We start from the raw sequence: 13882 nt of genomic DNA on the forward strand, positions 1-13882 counted from the left end.
TGTATAAAGTGAAGGCTAGAAAGAAACTTGTGTTATCAGACAGTAATTAGCAGTATTAGTATGGATGTGTGTTTTTTATCAGTAAATGGGGGAAGTGTGTATATACACATTAACATAACCACATTATTTCCTAGTTCTGCCCACTGGCAGTCTAGGACCAAAGAAACCCCAGCAGCAATGAACACATCTGATGCTAAGATTCTTGGTTTTTAAATATTCCTTCTCTACTTAAAAGCAGCAGTAGTTACCTTGGAGAAATGTGGATTCCCAGACTGTGGCTGAGAAAGTACAAAATGAGCCTTGAGGGGCGCCTGGGTGGCGCAGTCGGTTAAGCGTCCAACTTCAGCCAGGTCACGATCTCGCGGTCTGTGAGTTCAAGCCCCGCGTCGGGCTCTGGGCTGATGGCTCAGAGCCTGGAGCCTGTTTCCGATTCTGTGTCTCCCTCTCTCTCTGCCCCTCCCCCGTTCATGCTCTGTCTCTCTCTGTCTCAAAAATAAATAAACGCTGAAAAAAAAAAATTAAAAATGAGCCTTGATCATCTTACCAGAAAGTAAAGTACTCAAGAAGTGTTGGGGATATGTCCATTGGACACAAAAGCCAGACTGAGGGGCAATCACTGGCTAAATCCAGGACAATTTCAGCACCAAAATAAGGAATAAGTAATAAATGATAGGTATTAAAATAAGAATTCATGAATCCATGCTGATATTTTTAATTTTTTTTATTTTCATACTGATGTTTAAAATGCAAAAATAAATAAAAGGATTATAGAAGACTCATATTAGAATGCCAACTAATAAATTAAAAAAATTTGTTTTACATTTATTTTTTTTTGAGAGACATAGAGAGACAGAGTACAAGTTGGGAAGGGGCAGAGAGAGAAGGAGACACAGAATCCAAAGTAGGTTCCAAGCTCCGAGCTGTCAGTACAGAGCCCCACGCGGGGCTCCAACTCATGAACCGTGAGATCATGACCTGAGCAGAAGTTGGACGCTTAACTGACTGAGCCACCCAGGCACCCCGGCAACTAATAAATTTAGATAGAATAATGGAATACCACTATTTGGCAACCACCATAATAACAACTATTATTAGGCAAAATCATCAACAGATTTTAAATGAGGAAATAAAAGTTTGATGAGAAACAGGATATCCATATATTGGCAAAGTAGCTCTCCAAAAGACACCTAATTAACTACAAAGGGAACATCAGTAACTCAGTGCAAAACCTAGCAGACACCACCTTAAACGAGTGATCAAAATGAACTTCATCAGTTAATTTTGGCTAGGTAGATATAAGTTTCCTGAGAGGATGCCCTAAAAAGGAAACAATCACTGCTATGGTATTCCTGTCAAAATTTAATTTGGATCTAATCATGAGGAAACATCAGACATTAGACACACACATCTCCATACATACATACATTACATACATATATATACACCTATGTACACATACATGTTACATGTAATGTATATAATTATGTACAACATAATACAGAAGTGTGTACATGCATATAATGATAAAGCAAATACAGTTAAGATATTACCATTTGGCGAAATGCAGGGGAAATATATAGGGATTTGTTGTACTGAAATTTACAAATTATCAAGATAACTGATAATAAAAAAATCCTTCCCTTAAAGATAGTGAGGAATCTGACAAGCAATGAAGTAGAAAAAACAATTATGAACATAATATCTCAACAATACTAAAGATATACAAAGGAGAACATAAATAATGATTACCTCTGGGTGATAACATAATAGTGATATTTTCTTACTCTACCTTCTAAAATTAGAACTTAATACTTCCTAAGAAAGAAAATTTTAGGAAATAATGGTAATGAATATTGCTAAGTCACAGAGAATGGGAGCAATAACTACAGCATTAATTAGTAAGACATTGGTTTTTCAGAGACTGACCAGTTAAGTGGTGGTGAAGTAGGTAGAAGAGTCAGGATATGTAACAGAAAACTGATCTTGCCATCTAAAACCAAAGTCCAAATCAGCTAGGTTGATCCTCTTGTGGGACCCTCACTAAATCATTTAATCTCTTTTTAAATTTTTTTTTTTTTTTACATTTTATTTATTTTTGAGAAACAGAGTGAGACAAAGTGTGAGTGGGGGAGGGGCAGAGAGAGAAGGAGACAGAATCTGAAGCAAGCTCCAGGCTCTGAGCAAGCAGTCAGCACAGAGCCTGATGCAGGGCTTGAACCCACAAACTGCGAGATCATGACTTGAGCCGAAGTCGGACGCTCAACCGACTGAGCCACCCAAGCACCCCTAATCTCTTAAAGAAAGAACACATTAGGTGTGTTTTCTGACAAAGTAGTTCTGTGTCTTATGCAAGATGATGTTTGCAAAAGAAGTGGAAGAGGGTAATATTTTACCAAATGGATTTAAGAATAAGTGCAAAATTGGGGCACCTGGGGTGGCTCAGTCGGTTAAGCGTCCGACTTCAGCTCAGGTCATGATCCCACAGTTCATGAGTTGGAGTCCTGTGTGGAGCTCTGTACTGACAGCTCAGAGCCTGGAGCCTGCTTGGGGTTCTGTGTGTCCCTCTCTCTCTGCCCATCCCCCACTCACGCTCTGTCTCTCTCTCAAAAATAAACATTTTAAAAAAAATAAGTGCAAAATGAATATAAAAAAACACAGTTCTGAACAACTCTGAAACTTTTGTACATTTGTTAGATTCATTTCTCAGATTCGTTTCTCAGATCTACAGAAGAACACAAAACATAAAACGTCCATTTATGGAAGTTGCCTGGTTGATTCCCCACCTTTGCCTGTAAATGTAATTTTAAGTTGGTCCCTCTCTTTTTACATTACTTATTTCACTCATTTAAATGTTCATTTATTACATCATTATAGATGGTTCTTCCCAACCTCCACATCACAATTAACAGTAAGTCACCTCAAACAAAAGGCAGATCACTGTGATTGAAAGCAAGTATCCCCCAGCTGTTTTGTTTTTTGTTTTTGTTTTTCAGCTATTTCACTCATCAAATGACCTGATCTTTCTGTGCTTCTTTTCTTATCTATACAATGTTATTACCTCATTCACAGATTTGTAGGCATGAAATAAGTTGGTATTATAAAACTTCTAGAATAATTTCCTGTTTAGAGTGATGGTGATGAGGATGATGATTAAAGACGGGCATCTAGCAAGCAATTAATAACTAACACATAGTTAATTCTCTCTAAAGGTCCATTCTCTCTCTACAGGACTAACTTTTAAAATGCTACTCCTCCTTCAAGACAACGCTGAAATGTTGCCTCTTCTTGACACCTTCCCTAATGATTCCACAGTGAAAAGTACTCATTTTCTCAAATATTCTATTGTTACAGCATTACCTACTTTTTAAAGTGGCATTTATGTGTTGTATTATGCTATTTACATATATTGTATCCACTAGATTGCTTTTAAGTTCCAAAAATGGAATCCTTCTCTTTACACTGCAGTAGAGCCCCATATATCTTATACACAGCCAGTGACCATTAAGTGTTTAGCTTAAACAACTTAATGTCAGGCCCTTCTGTTTTTGACATTGATATATATTTGGGCAGTATGCGTATAAATAGATTCTACTGACTATACAGATAGTTGACTTTTTTATAGTCTATATTGAACATATTACATAGGAAGAAACCTAGATCCAATAATTTTAAAAATCCATTTTAATAAATTGCCAAGTTCAAGATAGCAAAACCACAATGACCCTTGAGATGCCCAGGGTCTAATTATCTATCAAGGAAAGAGTGGAGAACTACTTATATTGCTTCAACAAAGGCAAGAAATTTCACAAGTCTCCTGAGAAAATAATAAAATCACAACTGAAGATGTATGGACCCCAAACCAGGAATCTACTCAAGGTATTGGCTATTGAAGGCTTAAAGGACAGTTTACATTACATAATACACAGAAGTTATACCTAATAATATCTTTTAGATACTCTATCATTTGTACTTTTGTGTCTTATGCTTTTCATCTTCTGGAAATTCTAGGTTTTGACTTAGAGGTCTAGTGAGGCCTAACAGACACAGAACAATGTGAGATCAACTATTATTTCAAAAAGTGCTGTCAATCCAGTTAGAAACACCTTTTAATTACCCTATTACTAAATTTTACAGGCTTCTAGTGCTTTTTCTTTTTAGTATTGTTTTCTAATTTCATTTTCTAAGAAGCCATTGTAAATAAAAAATAATACTAGAAAACACACCTGGAACTTTCAAAACCAGTTTCTATACCAACGCTTCCTTACCCCAGTTTTAATGAAACACACCTGCTGGTTAACAGAAATTCAGTTAAGCATAATTTCACCCCTCCACTTTAACCTTCACGATGACCTAGGAAGTAAAACTTTTTTAACGCCATTTTACAGATGACACAGTAGAGGTACAAACCAATTGGTAACTTTTCAGTCTGTGTGGGCTAGTGAAGAGCTAAGTAACATGTCCGAGGTTAAGCAACTAGCAAGAAACAGGGCAAATTTGGCTCTAGAATTCAAGCTCTAGCCTTCTATTCCACCATCCTACAACATACTAGACAAATTAAGTTTAAAATTTTTTTATGACACAGATGAAAACTGCCAACATGTGGCCAAGTTTTCATTTAAATAGTACGGTCTAAGGGGTGCCTGGGTGGCTAAGTGGGCTAGGCTCCCACTCTTGGTTTCAGCTCAGGTCATGAGGTCATGTTTCTGAAGGTTCCAGCCAGAGTCCCGTTGTCATAGCAAAGCCTGCTTGGGATTCTCCCCCCCCCTCTCTCTCTGCACCTTCCTGGCTCACTCACTCTGTAATAAACTTTAAATAAGTAAATAAATAAGTAGTATGGTCTTAGAAAACAAGATTATCTGTTACCTACTCATAAATTGCAGCTCAAATTTAATCTGAAGACCGTTTACTTTCTGATCATACACTTACTGTTAACCACGTGACTAACAGCAACATCACTGGTAATGTTTTATGCATAGATAGAGCCTGAAAATCCACAAAATTCACAGCACTACACCGGTTTTAGGAGTTTACATATAGCTCAAGAAGGAGGAAATAACGTATTGTCGTGAAAGTGACCAGTAAGCAATGTGGCAATATTACCAATACCTAGATTTTATTTTGTATTTTTCTCTCAAACTGTCTAAAATACTTGAACATAAACCCATTCCAGTCCTATTCGTCTTTTTTAACATCGTATCCTATTATTCTCCCTTATTTGTCTTTAAACACTTCGAGGTTTTCCCTTAACACTTATCCAGAGGGTCTTAAAATAATACAACTAAAACTGTCCTAAACGCCTGAAGTTCAATTTGCTCCTTTAGAAAATGTAACAAGACATAGTCCGGCATAGCTGCATCCTGAAACTTAACAAAAGATAACAGTCTACGAAGACAGAGCCAAAAGTGTTTTAACAAACAAATGGAAAAACCACCGCTGCGGTGGCCCAAAGGCTCCAGGAGGTTCGTGGCCGCGACCTTCCGCCAACACCCGGAGCCCAATAGGCCTCGATCCCCCCAACTCTCCCCGCAGGCTCAAGGCTTAGCTGAGGTTTGCATACAAAAGGACCGGGCCTAGAAGAGCTTCCGTCACTGCCGGAATTCCCAACTTGCTGAGGGAGAGAAGAGAAAACAGGGGCGACGGGAGGTTCCTCTCCGAAGAAGTGGCGGACACAAGGCCGGCAGGATCGGGAAACAGCAGGCAATAAAAGGCAATAAAACTAACCCAGACACAAAGAAGGGCTAAGAGTGACAGAGTGAGTTGCCCCGGGGGGTGCCGAAGCACGCAACGCGACACCTCTCGCTCGCCGGAGGGGCGCGGGGTCAAAGGCCACCCGCAGAAGCTGCCAGCACATTGGCTGGCGGAAGAGCGCGCAGGCGCCCGGGGTAGGTCCCGTACCCGCCGCAGCCGCGTCTGCGGGGCCCTGAATCTTCCAGCTACTCACCAGGGAATCCGGCCACCAGCAGACGATCCAGCCAGAGCCGTGAGGGTAGAGAGAAGAGGGAGAGCGGGTGCAGAGAACCCGCGGCCTCCCGTCAGCGCGCACATCCAGCCCCGCCTCCCCAAAGACGCGCGCTGAGCGTTCCTGCCACCCCTAGGGGGCGGGGCTTTGACGCCGGGCTCCGCGAGCCAGCGGGGTGCAGGCTTCCCCCGCAGGGGCTCCTCTTATCCGTCAGGGCCTGAGGGGCGTGGACGAATGAGGGGAGAGCTTTTCTGGGCGTTCTCTGCGGGTGGAGAAAAGGGATGGAGCGGGTTCTAGCCGAACTCCCAACCTCCCCCTCCAACAAGAGATGACCCACCCCTCTCTTAAAAACAGGTTTCTGAGGTTTCTCTGAGAAAGTCTCACTGATCCACTGATCGAGGGCAGCTGGTCTTGATGTGGCCTTCCAAAGTTGCATTAACTGATGTACACCGGTTGTTTTCATGCTCTTTAAATTAAGGAACCGTTTTTTGTCTTTTTTTAAAAAACTAGAACTTTTCTTAAAGGTCCTAAGTAGAGAATCAAAGATGACATTTAATTTGCAAATATATTGTATAAAGTCACATTTGTTTTGAAGTAGAGAAATGATTGAAAACAATGAGGCCGGTGGGAAGAACAAGTACTTTGGAGACAGGTCACAGCTGAAGGTTTCCATCTTACATCAGCCTCAGAAGCCAAGAGAATACCGTATTTTGTTTGGTGACATGGTAACAAGGAAATCCTGACTCACAGTCTAGAACTTGCTGATGTGAACAATTTTGTAAGGGCTACCTTTAAAGTCAGACTAGATTTTTTAAAAGGAATGTTCATTGTGAAATATGCATATATGAATGTATCCCGTATGTGCACATTTTAAAGAATAATAAAAAGAATACCCTGCTACTCAATACAGAGCTGAAGATGCAGAATACCAGTATTTCTGAGACGTCGGAAGTCCCTTTCCATCTCCCTCCCAGACAGAAATAAACATTATGCTAAATATTGTATTACTTATTTCCTTGCATTTTTGAATATAGTTTTATATGTATAATTCCCTAAAAATATAGTTATCCTGGTGATGTAGATTTTATAATGAATCATACAGCATTTTCCCCCTCTAACTTCTTTTGTCACTACACATTTGGGTTTTGAGATTCATCTATACACGGATACATTTCACATGGACTAGACTGGCACATGATTATCCATAACACCTGTTATTTTTAGAGTTTAAAATTTTTTGCCTGGTAATATCCTCTTTTAATTTGCTCTTTCAATTTACATTAACCCCTTGCCAATGAAGTTGTGCAGCTTATAAATGCTTAGTGGCTATTTGGGTTTCTGTGGAATGCCTGTTCTCAATTTTGACTCACTTTTTATAGGCTTGTTGCTTTTGAAAATTAATTTGTTAAAAAAATTAATTTGTAGATAATCTTTATATATTTTTAAAGCTTAAATACTTCTCTGTTGTTAGTTATATGTGTTTAAAATAGCTTCTCTCAGTTTGTGGATTGTATTTTAACTTTCTATGGTCTCTTTTGATGAACAAAAGCTGTATATTTTAAGGTACTGCTAGCTGATAACAAATTTGTACATTATAATTTCATGCTTTTTGCTTTTGTGTTTACAAGAGGCTTCCCAACCTTAGACCATGAGATATTCTCTTTTGTTTTCTACATTTTTGAAGTTCAATTATGAAATATTTTCAGACAGAAAAATACAGATAATAACATAGTGAACACCCATGCACTCTACATAATGAAAATTTTTTCAAGCCCCTCTTTCTTATGATTCTTCTTTAAAATTGCCTTAGGTACTCTTGGCTCTTTGCTCTCTCATATAAACTTTAGGATGAGTCCATTAAGATCCATAAAAAACCCTATTTGGATTTTGATTGGAATGGAATTGACTTTATAGAGTAACTTAGCAAAAATGTCTTATCAGTGAACATGGGACAATTATCCATTTATTCAGGTCTTTTACAGCCTGTAATGCTTTGTATTTTATTAAAATTTTAAACAACTTTCATTACACAGGGTCTTAGATTTTCTTCCTAAAATTGGAGCTATCCTTCTTTAAGTTACATTTTCTAATTGGCTATTAATGGTTTATAAAAAGGGCACCAATTTTTGTACATTGGTCTCATATCCATAAAATTTTGCTGAATTTTTTGTGTTTGCTTTGTTACTTTGTTACCTCTCTGGATATTTTATGTAAATAACCATGTCATGTATAAATAAGGGTAATTCTTTTCCTTCTTTTTCATTTCTTAAACCACTTATTCATTTTTCTTTTCTTTTGTATTAACAGGACCTTCAGTACAATATTTTAAACTTTTTTTTTTTTTTTTTAGGGGAGAGACAGAAGAAGAGAAAGAAACTATCACAAGCAGGCTCCTCATTGTTAGTACAGAGCCTGATGTGGGTCTCAAACTCACGAACCCAACCGTGAGATCATGACCTGAGCCGAAATCAAGAGTCAGATGCTTAACCAACTGAGCCACCCAGATGTCCCATACAACGCTAATGGAAATAATGATAGCATCTTTATCTTGTCCCTGACTTTACTGAAGTGTTTCTAAAATTTTATCATGAAATAATGCTTGCTATGGGCTTTTGGTAGATACTTTATCAGGTTTATTAAGGTTTCTATTTATAGTTGCTAATTTTTAAAATCAAGAATGGTTATTTTATTGATTTTTTCTTCATGTTTTGAAATAATTATTCCCTCCTCTAATATTTTTATGGGAGTTATTATATTAATATTCTGATGTTGAATAAAAGAAAGGTTATTTTATTTTATAAATATATCCAATGCATGCCTACTTCTTAAAAATGGTTTGATTATGCCTGCCACCATAAATAAATTAGGGTAAATAGATTCTCATTGCATCACTTTTTCTACCCATCAGTTTCAATGTATAACAATATTTATAAATTGGATTGGGATCACAGCTAATGCCCCATCCTATAAGTCTTACTGTTCTATTGGTCCCTTATCCCTTGCTAATGGCAAGAAATGTTGAAATATCACTTATAGAGACAATGTTATCCTTTTTTTTCACATCACTTTTTTTTTCAAAATATTATTGTGTAGATTACTTACTTATTGGGAGGTATGGTAACAATATTTTGTCGTAATGATCACATATATTTTTACGTGATAAATCTTGAATTTCTCAAATATAGGATGGCTATAATTCCTGCCAAGTTCAATTGTCTATTTTTCATATATACTTTAACTAAAAAAAGTAGCACTGGAAAATATGCCATTCATTTAAAGATGGATTCCCAGAAGGAAAAACATGAGAGCTGCATGTAAATTGATTTTGTGTAGTAAAGTGACATTTTAAATGTATTGCATCAGGGTGGTCGGGAAAAATGGGGAGAAAATAATCCAAAATTTCCTTATCAAATTCTTGTTGAGAACTATTCTAACACATTAAACTAATAGTAGCTTTTGGCTTCTCTGAATTACTATTTATTATTATAATAGTCTCTACCTGACAAGATCCTCGGGGTTGATCTTATCTTGCTACTAGTGAAACAGCATCCATTTATCTTTTGGCATTAGCAGTAAAGATCCTTCTCCTTATTTCCCAGGCTTGTGCAAACTTGTATACCTACAGTCATCCTTTTCCCTGTCTCAATTTCAGTGAGCCTCAGAAATACACAAAATATACAGTGTGTGAGGAGGTATACCAGTTAAGACACGCTTTAGTATTTTAGAATACTAAAATAACAGTTCACATTTGTAAAACAGAGAAAATATTTCATAAAACTGAACTAAATAGCCTGCTTGGAGTGTACATTGTGGGCCCTGTGGTTGTGACTATCCCAGACCCTATGTGGTAATTTCTAAGGTGTTAAGGAGGTCAATATCCTGCATACGTGTAACACATTACTGGCTCCCTGAATGAGAAGCTCTTCCCTAGCTAATTAAATTCACTTCACCATAACACATCACCACATAAGGAGTCTTCAGGGAACTGGGGCTCCAGCAAGTATGCTGATGGGATGATGGAAGACACAATGCATGCTCCTGTGGCTTGTGGATAGTGTGAGAAGTCATCCATTAAGGGAGAGGACTAAGTTTGGACAATCTCCTTATCAGTGCTGTATAAGTCTTCCATAGACTAGGATTATTACTCAGTTCGGCATCTTGTAATTTTATCTTATAGCCTGGTGCATGTCTTTCTAGTTGTTTTTTTCTGTTGAAGTAATGGGGGATATGGAAAAAGGTGAGACATCAATGTCCTTTTGACCATGAGAAAGAAGTTTTGACATGTCTCTTTTATGTTTGGCTAGTGAATGTACACCACTTCATGCTTTAAACTCTATATTCTGTTTTATTACAGTCACAAGAGGAGTATCAGAATTGTAGTAATAGAATTTAAATCCAGATCTGTATATTCCAGGAAGAAGGGCTTTCTGAGAGTGCAAGTTGATTACGTGCATAACGGCAGCTGGGTCAAGTTGTAACTAGTGGGGCAGAATTTCTCACCGGTCTTTCTGTTTTCATATGTAGATTTTCCACTCCCCTCTTTTCTGTACTATGTTATTTCATGGTAAACTCATAAATTTATCATTAACCATAACTAGCAAATAGGTATGTGGCCTTAAAACAGAGAATGCTGCCCTCAGGACTGACACTCTCTTACTTTGATTTACTAGGATTCTAAGTTGCTTTAGAATTTCTAATTGTATCGATTTTTAAAATTGATAAATTGGCGGCAATAATTAGCGAGAGAGAGAGAGAGAGAGAGAGAGAGAGAGGGAGAGTTATCTAAGTGTTTAAATTGAAACAAGAAAGGAATTTGTATCCTGAAATTTGGGAAAAGGGAATTTGAATCCCTTACTGCACTATAAAAGACTACTGTCTCCTTGACAGCATGGATTTTGCCCTTTTTATATGTCCAGAGCCACAATAGTTATTGACATATAACAAGAATACAACAAATAATTTATTTGGGGGATAAAAGAATAAAAGACTAAGTGGCTACTTACTCATTATTATTTAATACTACTTTCTGAGATACACTGTTTGCTCTAGTCCTAGAACTGTCTTTACTGTGTGTTACCTGAATACTTGATGTCTTTTTTCCCCTCCAGTCCTTGAAGTTTCATTAGAATCTGCTAGATGTATTATGTCATTTTATCCCTTTGTTCATCACTCCACTTACCTGACATTTCTTCTCAGTTCTTGTCCACATCCTCTCTTCTCAATGTTAGATTTCTTTTTTGCAAGCAAGAGAAACTGAATCTGGCAAACTAAAGCACAAATAGAATACAGCAGGAAGGTAAAGACAGGAAATTAGGCAATGGGTGGGAACCCAGAAGCACTGGACTATTGGGAGCACAGCCTCACAAAACAGTACAGATTAAGGCACTGATGTTTTCAAGTGCGCACTGACCTCTCAGTATCATTGACACCACCATGAAGAATTTCTCAATTCTGCCTGCATTATTTGCCTTATTTATTCAAGATTCAAGTCATTGTTGGGAAAAATCTGATTAGCTGAGCCTAGGCTATATGTCTGTATCTTCTCAGCTTCCTTGAATGGAAGGCAGTTCTTTTGACTTCCTTAATGGGAAGTGGGGCACAAGACACACACTATAGTATTCCTCCAAAACCAGAAGGATTTTTGGATCCTAATAAACAAACAAATGCAATTAATCCCAAAACAAAAAGTTCAATTATTTATTATGTTATACTTCAATGTTCATGTAAAGTCTACCTTCTCCACGACTGTTGTGTCACACTGAATGGTCCATTTTTAATCTCTATTACATTTATAGGCAGTACTATGAAACACACCAATAATTTATTAATTAAATTGCCATGCCATTATTTACATCACATTTTGCTTTATAAAGGTTTAACTAGGATCTTGACACCATTTGGGATGCAAAGAATATAACTCCCAAGAAGTCCCCTAAATAGAGGACCAAAGCCTCCACCAGCTGATGGCAGCAGGCAATTCAGAGATCTAAACTCTTATCCATCACCCTAGTGCTCTAATATTTCACCATGTGCATCCTGAGATCTTGAGTACCTACAGGTCTTGACAACAAAGAATCCAGTCTAACTCTCACATAAATTCCTGAATTGTGACACAGGTCAAAGAAGAAACTGGCCTTGAAAGGTCATGTCTGTAACTCAGAGCTGTGTCAATTTCCTGACCTTGTAGTGGCCACAGGGGCTAAGGTGCCTTCTTTACTCATTAGTAGAGGTTCTTCTAGGATTGATTCACACCCCAGTATTAAACTCAACTGCTATGTTCTCAATGCTTATGTCCTTTCAAAATATGTTGAAACCAAATTCCTCAGGTGATGCTACCAGGAGGTGATGACTTGTGGAAGTGAAGACTTTGGAGGTGCTTAGGTCATGAAAGAAGAGCCCTAATGAATGGCTATAGTGCCTTATAAAAGAGGATCCAGAGAGACCCCTTCCCCCTTTCTGCCACATGAGGATAAAATAAGAAGTATATGACCCAGAAGAGGGCTTTTACCTGACCATACACCCTAATCTTGAACTTCCAGCCTCCAGAACTGTGAAAAATAAATGCTTGATGTTTATAAATCATCAGGTTATCATATTTTGTTATAACATCCCTAAACAGACTAAGAAACCAATTAAATAGGCTAAGTCCTTTTGACAAAAGCTCTTTTCATTTCTGATTTCAGCACTTGACCAGATCATAGCACTCCAAGTGATGGAGATGGGAGAGTTCCCATGTCATTACCTTCCATACAGAGGTAGTAGAACATTCACTTCTGGTCGATTGATGCTGCTGAATTGAATGCAATACTGACTGGGTATGGGCCATCTCTGCTGGCAAGACGCTATTCCAAATGGCAGTTGAGACAGACGCATGTCTTTAGTTGAAAGCTGGGTTGACAAAGGGGTAACAGCACTTCCTGAGTGGGGAAACTACTCCATATAGCTTGGTACAGAGCCTGTCAGTGTTTTAAGGGAAGGAGTTTCATGTGTTGTGATTGAGCATTAGTTTTATACCCTAACTAGCAAATCCCCAAATGTTGTACTACTTATAGTCCAGATTTTACAGAGTTCTTTTCTAAGGCATTAGGGTTTGGGTTTTTCTTTACCTTTCCAGGATACCATAGACTCCTAAACCACATCGACCTAACCTTTCTTCTGCCAGAAAACCACAATCTCCTGATTAAAAAAAAAAAAAAAAAAAAAAAAAAAAAAGGAGCAGTCTGCAAAGTCACTAAAGGGAAAAAAAAGGCTTGTTATTTCTTAAGATAGATGAGCCCACTCATCCTCTATTTATATAAGAGAGAACACAAGTAATTTTTCTCAGCAGTGTCTGCTGCAAGGTGATTTTCTGTGCCTGCTTATTTTAAGAAGTAGCTGGCAATTTCTCTTGCTAAAAGAGTAAAAGAAAGAACATGCATTTATTCTCTGATAAAATATTCCTCTATTAGAGAACGCAATTAAAAAGCAGGTCTGTGCCTTGTACATCTTTTCTGCCTCCCACAATGTCAAGCTCCTTGAGCACAGATGCAAAGATGTCTAATTCACTGCTGGGTCTCCAATATCCAGCATGTAGCAGGTGCATGTGGTAGGATGAGTAATGGTCCCCAAAGAGATCTAGGTCCAAATCCTCTGAACCTATGAATGTGACTTTATATGGCAAAAGAGATTTTGCAGATGTGATTAAGTAGCTTGAGATGAAGACTGTCTGTGTGGGCCCTAACTATCACCACAAGTGTCCTTTTCAGAGTCAGGGAAAGGAAAATTTGACCGAGAAGGCAATGTGGCTCCTGAGCAAAATGCCATGCTGGCAGCTTTAAAGATTGGGGAAGGAGCTGCAAGGGAAGGAAGGAAAGGAAGGCAGCTGTAGAATCTGGAAAAGGCAAAAACAAAACAAAACAAAACAAAACAAAACAAAAACAAACA

The 13882-nt window shown here is 38.0% G+C and overlaps 1 protein-coding gene across 2 annotated transcripts in view; it reads right to left on the bottom strand.

Moving 5' to 3' along the window:
• Positions 1-6185, bottom strand: part of MANEA (mannosidase endo-alpha) — a 63679-nt gene extending 57494 nt beyond the window's left edge. The window contains exon 1 of one of the 2 annotated variants that reach the window (XM_015078049.3): positions 5942-6185. Coding sequence is in view for 1 of the 2 variants with exons in the window: in XM_015078050.3 (XP_014933536.2) it covers positions 5722-5851 (130 nt within the window). In the remaining variant the exon portion in view is untranslated. Of the gene's footprint in view, positions 1-5721; positions 5907-5941 lie in introns of those variants that run through there. The other variant, XM_015078050.3, reaches the window with a different exon arrangement.
• Positions 6186-13882: the final 7697 nt, after the last annotated feature.

The sequence above is a fragment of the Acinonyx jubatus genome, chromosome B2 (genome assembly GCF_027475565.1).
Source record: "Acinonyx jubatus isolate Ajub_Pintada_27869175 chromosome B2, VMU_Ajub_asm_v1.0, whole genome shotgun sequence".
Lineage (NCBI taxonomy): Eukaryota > Metazoa > Chordata > Mammalia > Carnivora > Felidae > Acinonyx > Acinonyx jubatus.